At 35.9% G+C, this 13,737-nt stretch overlaps 1 protein-coding gene across 2 annotated transcripts in view; it reads left to right on the top strand.

The window, feature by feature from the left end:
* Positions 1 to 13,737, top strand: part of ZFPM2 (zinc finger protein, FOG family member 2) — a 443,641-nt gene that overhangs the window by 105,977 nt on the left and 323,927 nt on the right. For both annotated transcript variants that reach the window (XM_037133398.2, XM_037133397.2), the window contains one exon: positions 11,297 to 11,398. In XM_037133398.2, the coding sequence (XP_036989293.2) occupies positions 11,297 to 11,398 (102 nt within the window). The remainder of the gene's footprint in view (positions 1 to 11,296; positions 11,399 to 13,737) is intronic.

The following is a 13,737-nucleotide window of genomic DNA, read 5'->3' as shown; positions in this document are numbered from 1 at the left end:
CAAAATGCTCTGGATGGGAATTTCAGCCCTGCAGAAATGTTTGCGACGTGAATGCTTTAAAACCGCTTGACCTTAACACAACATAAGGCCAAATAAAAAGTGGAGAAAGGAAGGAAGGAAGAGGGGAATAGGGCATTGTTTGCAGGGAGAGCTCTGGGCACTGTGAAAACTTTTCATTTTTCTGAAGGAAATGCAGTGCCACAGATGGTAAGAGTGGAAGTGAGATAAACATAGGAACTGGAAAAGTAAGCAACACATTCTAACAGGTTCCGTATCAAAGATCTGGAGAAGTAGAAAGATTAGACAAGGAGCTGTTCTGAAACTTGACAGTGGGAGCACATAGCAGCGATGGAAAGTGGAATTGCACAGACAGGAGGCTCTGATTATATTTTTCTGACAGTGAAAAGGAAGGGCTCTTTAAGGGTTATTTTTAAAGATAGAGGTTTATCAGGCTGGAAATCTGTGGCACAGATGTGTAAACACTTTGTCCTCCTACCTATTCAACAGTGGGATTTGATGTAATTTCTGTTGTTCCCATAGAATTAGCAGGACACTATATTTGGGGTCTTAGATAAGGTTTTTTTTCAATACAAATTATGGTCCAGTCTAGTTAACTGGCACTGAAAACCTGTGCTGTTTATGTCTGGTGGTGTGATCTTGGCATAGATGTGTGTGAGTGCCCATACATGTATGTACAAAGGCAGAAAGGGGAGTGTATAAAGAATGTTCTCATTTCTTCAAGACACAGTCATCTAGTAAATGAAGAGAAATATGTGCACAAGTGAGATGAGAAATTATGTAGAAGGAGTGGAGCAAATGCTGGTTTGGAACTGATTAAGGCAGTGGTGTATTCATTCTCAAGCTTGCTTATGGTAATGCGCATCATTCCATTATGGGAACTATTCACCCCCATGTGCCTGCCTCATTTAATCCTTTTGTCCTGTGCTCCTGTAGCCCATCCTTGTGGCTGACTACTAAAAGGAATAGCAAAATACAGTAACTCCTAACAAGAAACAAGTCTACTATTTATATAGAGTGATACTGGGGAAAATGGACGGGGGAAAGAGGTTTATATCCTAAGGAAATCCCAGTTTAAAAAAGAACAATATTTTCCCTATAATAATGGCAGTTGCATTGGGGAACTTTTAAGGTGGCTCTAAAAAGATCAGATCATTAATAAAAGGAAAGAATTTTGAAAATTTATGTAAAAATTTTCAAAATGAAAAATTTTGAACATCTTATCCTCGTACTTAACATTACCAAATGAATATTAGATCTACTCACTCACCTTTCTAGTTTATTTAAAAATTATTTAATTAGATATTCTTATATTGAATGATAGACCTAAGACTACAATGTAGTGTAGTGTAGCTCTAAAACTCCTCACTTATAAAGACTTCTTCCGAAGCACTGCCCCTAATTTTGTAATTGTAACTTTGTATTCTTCTTTTAAGGAGGACCTCCCAAATTGCATAAGCTTCAGGCCCCACAGAACGTGAATCAATCCCAGTTATTACCTCTGGTCAATAGCGGTGACCTCATAGGAGAGACAGTAGTGAATCAAAGATGCTAAGTGTGACTTCAAGTTTTTAGCTTTTGGAAAACCTTTGAAAAAGATTTCTAAAATGTCCCAGCATTTATAGTAGGTATTTTAATGTCAAGTTTATTATCATTATAGAATAAATTGCCCTGAGCCTGAAAAGATCACAGATTACCCCTGAAAGTACATGTTAAAAATTAAAAGAGAGGAGAAAAAATTCTCCCACATTCCTGAAAATCTAGACGATGCTGTGGGTACTATCTATGTTTTTCTATGGTGTTATCATCAGCAGCCAAGGACCTCTTGCTGGCCCGAGGGAGGAGGGCATGTGGGAAGACCCCGTGGGAGAGTCTATATGGGTTTTGCGATCATATTCTTGGTTGGAATATCCCTAGTGGGGGGAAACTAGATATGGATCTGAGTTGGGGGTGAGGTTGACATGACCTAGAATCCTTTCCTCCCCAAACAAATTTGAAAACTTCATTAGTATTGGGTTCAGCAGTAAGAATAGAATCCTGGAATTTTTTACAGACTTTCCCACTTATACCCCATTGTCCAGAACATAGTCTGATGTAGTGGTTCACCTCACTGAAAGGGAGGCTGGGAAATGTAGTCCTTTTTATCAGGTGGGCGCATGCCAACTCTAAATTTTGTTACTATGGAGAGTTTTTAGCTTATGCAAAGGGCATACTTTTTTGTCTTTACTTGATTATTAGGATAATTAATGACTCAAAGCCTTGTGGCAGTTAATGCATTGTACATTTACATTGGTGAAATATTATGCTATTTATGTTATTAAATATTTTATCATATTTTTGCTTCAAAAAGTTTTTTCCTATTCTCCTCCTTTAAAACCTAGATGTATCTTATGGTCCAAAAGTATGGCTAAGTGTGACCAGAGCTGTCTTATGGAGAAAACCAAACGAACTTTTTGCCAACCCAAGACTACATCAGACATTGTGAGACATGTGTGAGCTCTATGTGAGAAAACACAAGAAAGGCTCTGGCTGTCCCGGAATTTGAATGATAACAGGGAGGCGGACATTAATAAAATCACACAAGCAGTACAGTGTGGTTTGACCTAGTGAGGATGTTCAGAGGAATTGTCCTTAAGAATGGCCCACTTGAGATGGCATAGAGTGCTGAATAGGCATTAACTAGGTAAAATGAAGTAATAGGGTCTCAGGGACAGGGAACAGCATGAGGTTGACTGGAGCCTGGTGGGCGTGTGAAGAGGGAATGGGCACAGTGGTGTGAGTTGACCCAGGAGAGTCAGGTGTGGGCCAGAGAGATCGGGAAAGACAATGAGCATCGGGTGAAGTACAGGAAATAGTGAGAGGAAGCATAAGAGAGGAAAATAAATATCTTGAAAGCTGAAGCATTAAATGCAATTTGAGCTTCCCCTACGCCATAGTAGAAAGAGAAAATGGAAGCAAAAGATATCATTTCAATGGTGAAGCAGTAGAAAAAACAATTTATTGAGAGAAATAAGGGTTATGGCCTATTTGTGAGCTGTGAGAGTCATTCACTATTAGGGTGTTTGAGCTAGTGTTGGATAAAGGGTGTTCAGATATGGACTGAAGTCCTTGTTAGTTGCTGCCTGGAACAGGCATTCTCCACTGGCCATAGCATTTTGGAAATATGGCTTGGATAAAGTCTACTTAGAATAAGTAAGTTATGTTGCGTTAATGGAACTATGCAAAAGAGTGATTGCATATGAATCATACTCTTAAGTGGATTATGGGAAAGGAATAGTATCTCTGGAATGAATCACTTTGTTAAAAGGAAAGACTAGACAATAAAATTATATGGAGAACAACGTTCAAATAAACCTTCTCAGACTGGTTTGATCTTTCTGTGTGGATTAAGTTGGCTTACGGGGAGACAGTTTCAGAGGCTGAGTTTTGGCTTTACCTTTTATCATTGGCGGTGATGATAATGATTTCCTAAAATGAATGTTGGGCTTACAGCTAGATGACTGAGACCAGCAAATTAAAGAGATAGTGATTTCTTCATGGCAGGACAGATCTGTGAATAGGTAAATTATGGCTCCTCATTTCCAGACTACTGGACATTATTTGTCTTTTTCTTGGAACAAGAAATGCCTTAATTGTGTAGAATCCTTTTCCAAATGCAATAGAGTAGATGCAGTGTTTTTATGTTTTTAAAAAAAAAATTTTTGGAGCTGGGGAGCAGTGGAAGAGAAAATAAAAAAAATACTTAAATATAAATTTTCAATACATATTGTAGAAACACTTTAAAGTAAGATGTCTTTCCCCCATACTTTGTTATATATTCAACTTTTACAAGTACTCTTTGAGAGAAACAATGAGGAATAAAATTTTTTGAATGATATACTGCTAAGAATTTGCCTTATTTTAACTCATGGAAATGCACCTTATGCTCCAAATCTTGAGTGAATGTAAAGATTGAGAGAAATCCTTTTCCCATGACAGATGATATTGACATCAAGGACAAGTGTTCGGTACTGTAGAAAGAATCCTTCCTAAATTATCAATGCTTTTAATGTGACTTTTATTTGCTATAGTGACCATAAGTGTTTGTACTTTCAATATTTGTCCTTACTAGCTGTAATAAAATGCCACAAATTACAGTCATCACCCACTGACTGTAGAGATTGAGTTTCTTTTCAAAATAAGATTTATCCCTGGGGCACTGTCACCAACTGTTTTAGGATGTTTTCTCATCCAGGGCCTGAAAGTGTGTAAAAAAAGAAAATGTGGACGCTGTGTTTTGAATCTGTTTAATTGTTCGTATCCTGGGATATGAGAGGGCTATTATATGTTATAAGGAAATGGCCTGCATTTTTAAAATTCATCCTCTGCTGAGTATAACTATCCAAAACTTGGCAAAAATCCTACACTTTCTTATACATTTGTAGTAAGTTATAAGGAGACTCAAGTCAGACACCACCATAGGGATCCACAGAATAAAAAAGCCTGTTCTTTTCTGATGAAATGTCTAGTTTTCCTTTTTGGTATTTAGCAAAAAAAATTGTTACATGTTTTTACTTTTGCATCTGTAAATATGGCTGTGGTTGTAATTTGGCAATGCGGAGTTAATTTAACATGACACTGTTGTTTGGGTGATTGGTAACCCAACAGCTATTTTAAGCCAAAAGATATTGTGAGACTATTAGGCAAAGCAAACAAAATGGAATCTTAAACGTAAATGCCCTCGCCCTTCAATTCAAGCTGCAGTTTTCTGTTTTTGACTGTTAAAGTACTTTAACCAAAGCTATCTTGTCTGATGATAAAACCATAAGTGTATGAAGCTCACACATTTTTCATCTCTTTTACGACCTTATCTTTCATGAGCGGCTTCTGTGAAGGTATCCTAACTATAGGAAGCACCTGGAAAACATATGTGATATCTTTCCTCTGATAAGCAGTTGTGAACAAGAAAGTAGATCTGTCACTTCTGAACTGCTCATTGTTAAAAAATACTTTGATGATTTAGCTGATTGCAAAATACATTATAGGGATGACTAACAGCTACAGTAATACTCCTAGTCAAGAAAGTTCAATAGTTATATTGTACAAGAATTTCTATAAGAGGTTACCATTGATAGGAACTACGTGGATTAAAAGAGCGGGGTTGAGAAAGGCTGTTTGGCTGCATGGCTGCTTTCAAACGCTGCTGCTGTTTTGTGCTTCCAGACTGACTGTCTCAGAAGGTGCCAAATCTTGAATTTCAATGGAAATATCTAACTTCCAGCGAAAAGGTGTTTGTTGGTGTTTTTGACATTATTTTTGTATGTCAAGTGGAGACCCTTCTTTTACCACCCTGCCAACAATACCTAGTATGGACTTTAAAGATTCTGTTTCAAGTGTTTCAAAGACTGTATTCCAGTGCACGTTCCCCAGTCATTTGTGTATTATATTGCTCAATAACACCTTCAATTTCCTCCTATCAGGCTCTCATTGATTCTGAAAACTAGACTAAGAAAAATAGAAGGGCCCACAAAATATGCATGATATCTTTTAAGAGAGCAACAAAAGAGTTTAATCTTGCTATGGAAAACCATTAACTCCATAGCCATAATTTTAGAAATGTTATAGATTTTGTTACCACTTGACATTTATTCCATTTCATCTTTTTATGAATTGGTTTCCGGATATATTTAGTGATTATCCCATTACAGGTGTTTGTGCTTTGCTAAAAATACACTGGAATTTCTATTTAAAAACATGTGAATAAAGAATTTAGCAAGTAAATGAATGGATGTCAAATGCATTTCTAGCTCCCTCTGTAATTCTCCTTCTAACGTCCTTTTCTCTCTTGCTTTCCTGTTTTTACCAATGAAACTTTCAAAGCCGTATCTTAACACTTGTTATTGTTGTGTGGGCTGTTAATTATTCATGCTATTTTTCATAAGCTGCTCTAGAGTGCTGATTTTAAACATATAAAAGTAAAAAAAATGGATAGAAGTAAAAAGAACTATGGTCAGTATCATCATTTGCATTCAAATGAAGTAGAAGTAAGAACTGGGTTGATACCAAAATGAAGTTTTGTTTATAAATTTTCCATGAGCACAAATTTATCGATAGGAAGAAACAAGTCTCTATTGTGAAGGGAAAATAGTGTCTTTTTAAAGTAATTCAGAGATTTCATATTCAATTAAATTATTTTTTAATCATTTCATTTTTCATTAGGAAGGAGATTAAGAACGAATTAGGTAAAAAAAAAACATTACCATAAAAATGAGAGCTAGTTTTCTGAGATCAACTTAGAAAGTGAAGGCTGTAAAAGTTGAAAAATATGACATATTTTAGTTATTAAACAGAAACAGTGTGCTGAAAGCAATTAATTAGTGAATCTAATGCTATTGCAGTAGATGATGGTAAAAAGAATGAAACCAAAATTTAATTACCTCGCTGGTCAGTGAGCAATGGTTATTGATTAAGCCTCTGTGTGTAGTTGATTTTGCTAAGTCCCAACTAGATTGTACACCTTAGAAAAAATAATACTTATAAAGATCAAATCCTTTGAACATTTCATTTTGATATATAAGAATAATGAAGAAACAAGGTATATGTGTGTGTGTGTGTGTGTGAGTGTGTGTGTGTAAAACAGCTCTCTGATCCCATCTTGCTCTGTGTTGTTTGAAACCCAGCAGTCTGTGTAATATCAGGGGCTTGAAATACGGACTTTGGAGTCAAGCTGACTCAGGATCAGTTCCTGGCACTGCCACTTACTTGCAGTGTGTCTGAGCAACTTCTGTTGGTTTACTCTTGTGAAATATAATGGCACTAGTGTGTGACAGAGTTGTTGAAGTGATGTCATAAAGCATTCAGCTAATGCAGTGTGGTGCTCAAGAAGCAGTAGCCATGTTTAGGTCTAATACAGAATATGAGCTCCATGGCATATCTGCTTTATTAATCTTTGTGATTTGTGTATTTGGCACATAGCAAATATTGAGATGCATATAAATTTAATTCTGACCCATTTTGTATTCTACAGTCTAGCGTGCCCTTTTATATGACATTCTTAAGGCATTGGTCATCTTCTCCTTTGCATTCTTTCTTTAAGAAAACACCATCCAATGACCAAGCAAAAACTTCAAACTACTCTTCTCTCTCAGAATTCATTTTCATTAAAGTGATATGTATTACACATTTACCAGTTTTACAAATGGCTTAAATAAATGCAATTTCTTCTGAGCTGCTCATTGTGTGCGACCATATTCACCATGCTTCTGTAATTAAATACTCTAGTATTTTTTCCAGTGGTTATAATTATATGTGCTGCATTATGAAACAAATTAGAGCAAAGCATTCCATGAGTCAGGACTATCAATACCGCGTGTTCTTCCAGATGTGGGTACAAGTTGAAATCTAAGCTCTGCAGTTTTGATTTGGCAGTTAAGTGACTTTAATGAAAATAATTTATTATATGAAATTACTAGTTCAATCAAGCCCTTAATAAGCTGAATTACAGTATTTTCACTTTGAACAATTTACCACATTTCTCTGTGCCTCAAAGGTCTGCTGAGATTTGTAGTCATTCTACCATTTTCTTTGCCTAGTGATACTGGGTAAGTGTACTTGTGTGTAAATATGACCTATACTGAATGAAAGAAAGGACTTTTGTTCAGATAGCCATCCCATAGTAGCAATATTTCTGTTTTCTCTTTGGCATCTTAAAACTTCATCTGGATCCCACTCTGGTATCATGGAAATGTCTTTAGTTTCACCACCTTCAAGCTACCATTTTTCTTGCACAATAACTTCATTACTATAATGTTTTTCATAAAGGAATCTTTGGGAAAGCGGCTCTTAATTTTAATCTGAAAAAATGGAGCCTCAGGACATTTTACCTATAGAGTTCAGTTTCATCTAAGATCATGCCTCCAAAATTTTGGACATTTATTGGCTCCTTCTTCCTCCAGGCAGCCTCTCCTGCACTGCATCCAGGTTAGGGGTCATGCCTGTGCGCGCCTGTCAGATCCGGAACTGCTCCAGTCCACATGGCGTTCATCGCGTGAGGCTGCGGTCTGTTGAGCTGTCACTGGCCCGGACTGCAAGTTATGTGAGAAGAGGGCCAGTCTTTGTTTTGTATTCTTAGTAGTCAGCATAGTGCCTAGGAATCAAGAAGTAGTGTTTTAACCCATAAAAAATGGTTCGTATCACCTTTATTCAAGAAAGATGAACATGTATAGATTCAAATAAAATCTTTCAACTTCTAATTTTTGTCATTGTACTTACTCTCATATAGTCTTGCAGATATGCTTGATTTTCACTATATTTGTCATTATTTTTCCTCCCAGATGTATAATTTGCCTAATAAAGTATTTCAGAGGAGAGCTTACTGTTGTCTTATGAGAATTTTGGACAAGGATATCTGAGACATGAGTTAGTGCTACTGCAGAGTGAGTAAGATAAAACTCAAAGACCAGAGGTCTGACGAGGTGTGTTCATAGAAACTCAATAGATACGTGTTGGTTACCATGCTTATATCACATGTCCTGTCAGTCCCCCACGGAAAGGACTCTGATGCTTCACACTGCTTTAGCATGAAGGGAGACTCCAAAATTAATTGTAATGGGTTCTCCCTGGTCAGTATGATTTTGTGCTTCTGGCCTCTGAATTTCTGTATCTTAATTGTTCTCATTTGGAATTCTTCATGAACTGCTCCGATCGTTGGTTTTTATAGGGGTCACCTCTCATATGCATATTAACTTTCTTAACTAGGTTATATGGTTTTTAAGAGAAAGCAATTTGTTTTCTTTTTCATGTATTTTGTTGTATCCTCAAGAATATGCTTTCTAAATGTAAGTGGTTGATTGGATTTGGTATGGAACCACCTTTCCAGCAATTTAAATGTAATAGTAAATTCATGAAGATTTACTCATTTGGTGTGATCACAAGGGAGACACAGTCAATGTCTGAATATAAAACTTAACTTTTCCAAGTAGTTCTGCCCAGGAGTTTAGTTTCTGTTCTCTGGGCCCCTAGATATGTGAATGGTCTCATGCTTGCTTATTTATGTGTTGCTCTGGCTTTATCATTCATCTTTTGCAGCTGTGAATGGCTCTTCCCCCACTGGTGTGGTGGGAGTGTGGGAGGTGAGAAGGGTTGTTTTGAAAGAATGCCAGACCAGCAGTTGGGAGAGTCAAATTTCATCCCACACATTGTACACTGCTGCTTTGGGGGGGCCCTCCATTCTCCCCATAAACCCTTCTGTCCTGCTGTGAGGGGAGAGATCTACCTAAAGCTGCCTCAACCTGTCCTCCCTGAGATGACCACAGTGGCTGAGATATGGAAAGCTTTGGGAGAGATGACTTACGCAGAAATAAACATGGGGGCCATAAACCCTATATTGTTACTGACCTATCTGTGCATCAATTTCCTGATCAGCAGATTCGTTTAATCTGGGTTAGATAATCTCCTGCGAGCCCTCTCGTGTTTGCATCCCTCTTTTGCAGACTCATAGGCATTGGAAGAGTGTTTGGAAGGAGTGGATGCTGTTTAAAGATGATGGGTGCATTCTCTACTCCACTGTTGGGGAGCACATTTTTCTTTGTAAAGTCCCCTGCATTAGTGCCTTCAGTTAAATACTCAGTCTGTGGAAAAGCAATCAAAAGACCATTTACCTAGGTGAAAGATTCTAGTCCCCATGAAAAATAAAGTGTGGGATAGGTCACTATTCCCCCAAATTGGGTCAGGTGTCCCTGGGGTCCTCAAGACGATTAAGATGGTACACTGATACTATGTTAAATAGCATTGAATCAATGGGTGAGGAAGTTTTCAAATTTCTGATATTCTTTATATTTCAATGGTAATATTTCAACTCCATATTACTATGACTTAAATACCTTACTATTCGCTACTCTTCCTATTATAAATGAAATGAGACTAGAGACTCAGAGTTTAGATGACATGGTGGCTAGAATATAATAGTGTTACTTTTATTTTTATTGAAGATAATTTTCTGATTAACTTCTATTTTTGACATTTAATACTGATTTTCCATTTATAGCAATGATATAAAGTTCTTGCTTTTTAAAATATATTTATATGTTATAAAATGAGTCAATTTAAAGAAAGAATAATACAGATTCTTGCAGAAGGCCCATAACATCACATCAGTATCATTTGTAGTAATAATAGATTCCTGAAAATTCTATATTTTGTAGGTTACTTGGAAAGACTAAAAATTTGATGTATTTTATGTATAATATAAAGATTTAAAAGTATTCAAGATTTGGTCAACTGTGGAAAATAATTATTGAATACTTCAGAGGGCAAGCAATTTAATTTAAAAATTTAGCATTATTATATTCAAGATGCAGTTACCATATTTTTAGTATTCATTCTTTCTATTTCTGATGTCACATTTTCTTGTTATTCTGCTTTCAGATCTCTAGTATAATTTATAAGAAGGTTCTATTTAACGTTTTTGTGTGCACCCTGTTAAAGTGGATTACTTTCCTTTAAAGCACATACTCTGTTACATTATCACTTAAAATGAAGGTACTTACAAATTATATTTTTACTTTTAAAATGTGGTTGCATTGTTAATATGTTTCTCCTTCATTGCTCTAACTATAATTTGGCTCAAAAAGTATTTCATTTTTCTTTTATTGCGTGGATATGAAGGCATGGAATTGTATGGTCTGGGTGCACTCACTCTATTATAAGCATCACTCTGTAGCTTCTTGCATTGTAAAGACGGAGTTACTCATTCATCTTATATGCTAATCATTTAATTATGGCCTTTTTAGACCCATTTTAAGAATAAATACGATGTAGTTTTAGCAAGCCTGAAGCTGGGGGAAAAGAAATCTTCAAAATACCCTGTATTCAACCCAAAGCATAAATATGTCTTTTCCTAGGAGTTTTAATTTTGTGGGTAGCATCTTGCCTGTATAACACTGTAGCTCAGAACTAAGTGAATTAAGGTTTTTCTATACTGAGAATGCTATAAGAAGCACATACTGCTTTTTATACTTTATTCTTATATGTAATATTAATAACTGTAAATAGACTTTATGGAAATGTTCTTTATTCTTCATAGCAGTTAGCTTTGTTGATGAGTAATGCTGATTTTGTTTATTATAAAGCTATAGCAGATATTAAAATGATTAACCATGGACATTTGTCAGTATAACGACAATGCATATAACAAATATATAATCAGACCTATTCTATGCACTTCCGTCCCTCTGTGAGAAGTTCATTGTCAGAGGGCTTTACTCATTTCCTTGTCTCTTTCTGTGTCGGTGTTTTCTAGGCGACGAAGAAGGAGCCCAGGAGGCAGGAGAATCAGATGGGGACACGCAGCCGGAGAAGCCAGGGCAGCCTGGAGTAGAGACAGGTGACTGGGACGGACCAGGTAGGACATAAAATTAAAAATTCAACCCTCTGTTGCTACTATCAGAAATTCACTTCTTTTTCTTAAATTGTAATGAAGTTGTCAAACCCTTACCACCTCAGTCTGAGTTTTAAAAATTATTCGTGTCGATACTGGTTATATACAGGAGGTTAAATAACCACCATTATTTAACAATGTTTTCTTTTTCATAAACTATGAAACCAAAGTGCTACCTCAGCTTGAAGTCTTCATTTTGCTTTTTTTCATACTCATGTAGGAATTCGTCAACTCTACTTGCTTTTTCTTTGAACAGAAATCTTTCTGCTTTATGTACATTCAAACTAAGCATTATTTTAAAGCTTAAAAAAACAACAAAAAAAACAAACAGTAATCCTCCAACAGAATATTTTCAGTTCAGTCATATTGTAAGTCATAGATTGAATCTCAATATGTATTTAGAAGTTCAGAAAATACCAATAGATAACCCCCTTATATTCAGGGTTTTGGCAACATTTCCATTTTTATGAATGAAAATTAAATTTAATTTTAAAGAACATGACATCTAATCATTTCAAGAAAAACCAAAAACTGGTCAAAATACTCCAAAACACCAATAAAATATTATGTAAATATATATAGCTCATAAAAACTCTGTGAAAGAAAAAACTTTCTATTTGGTGCCAAAGTAATTTATGTACCACTTAAATGTATCACAACTGATGGTATATTTATAAATGGAAACCACTATTTCATAGAATTTAAGACCATAAGTAAGTTTCAGAATCATTTGAGCCATAATTTCCAAAGCAATAACATTTTTCATTAAGAAAGATCCCTACGTCTCAGTCACATCTCACCCCTGTGTGACTTTGGGGATTGCTCTCCGCTGTGGGTAAAGAAGAGGGAAACTCCAGTGGTGACTTTCTGAAGGCAGCAGCTGGAAAATATAATGCACACAAAAATGAAGATACCATATATCTGATTATTATGATGTCATTTCTAGTGTTACTTATGACACACACAAATGTTTGTTTTCTGTCTAGTATGTTACACTTACTGGAAAGTGTTTTTGACTTCTCAATGTAGGGAAGAATTCTTTTGATTAAAAGAAAGTAGAAAAAAGTACTGAGGAGCACGATGCTGTCATTCAGGGTGCAATTTTTCACTTTTAAGTTAAATTTAATTACGATGATTTGATGAGAATTTTCTTTTGGTGACATGGGAGAAAATGTTATTTTTTGTGCACATATGAATATGTCAAAACTTTAAAAATATGTCTCCAAGCTGGTATGTATGTAAGAAAAAATTTTGTATATACTATAAAATCAATAAAACACTTTTTAACAGAAGAGTTTATTTTATATCTTCTGATTAATGAAGTTCATTAATAGAAAACAGATACTGGATATTTATTTTTTAAGGTAGAATATTTCTTTCTTTCCCTCAATCAGGAGAAAGTACAAGAGATCATTTTGTTGTTTTGCTGTTGCATGAGCAGAGATGGCATCAATATCTTTACCCCATTTTTTGTCATTTGCGAAACATTATTGGTATTTTCCAACTTCACTGAGATATAATGGTCTGGGTTTTAGTGGCCATTTTCAAACACGTTAGAAAATGAGCTCTGGGTTCTAAGGGTTTAGGTTCAGATTCTGGATTTGCCACTCTTTTGCTGGGCTATTTTTAGCAATTAGCTTACTCTCTCTGTGCCTACATCCTCATTTATAAAATGTAGGAAATAATATTATGGGCTTTGTGAGGAGGATATTATACCATCCACATAAAATGCTGATGATCATTATCATGGCTTTGAAACTGTCGAGTCTTGAAGCAGGTCCTATCAAAGTTCTTCCAGTATTCCTTAAAGCCCAGTAGTGGTAGATCTGATACCACCAAGGGTAAACTTTGTACTGCTAGGCATCTAGTTGGCAATTATTGTTTCAGACAGGAGGTAATGATCCAGGTGTGATTTCAAGGCCTCCTGATTTTAGGGCCCTCCCACCCAATTTTGATAGTCCCTCTAAGGACAATTTTCTCTAAAACTAGACAGAGTAATAGGACAAGGAAATTATCTAAAGAATTTGAGGCATAGAGCTGACATCATTTCAGACAGATCAGGGCTTACCTTATTTTTACAGAGTTTGATTGAAGACGGCTCCACAACCTTTCTTGATGGCTCAGTTCAGTAATGAATCAACTCCTATCTGAAGTGTCCTATTTTTATCAAATGCAAACTCCCCTGTGCAAACTTTTTTCCCCTTGTTATTTACATAAAGGGTACACTTAGTAATTGCTCTCATCTCTGTTAATGCCCGTGATCACATGGAACCTAAACAACTTTTACAAAATCTATCTTACAT

The sequence above is a fragment of the Artibeus jamaicensis genome, unplaced genomic scaffold (assembly GCF_021234435.1).
Source record: "Artibeus jamaicensis isolate MK-2021 breed Jamaican fruit bat unplaced genomic scaffold, CSHL_Jam_final scaffold_916, whole genome shotgun sequence".
Lineage (NCBI taxonomy): Eukaryota > Metazoa > Chordata > Mammalia > Chiroptera > Phyllostomidae > Artibeus > Artibeus jamaicensis.
Note: the sequence above shows the minus strand (reverse complement) of the source record. Positions and strands in the feature narration are given on the sequence as shown.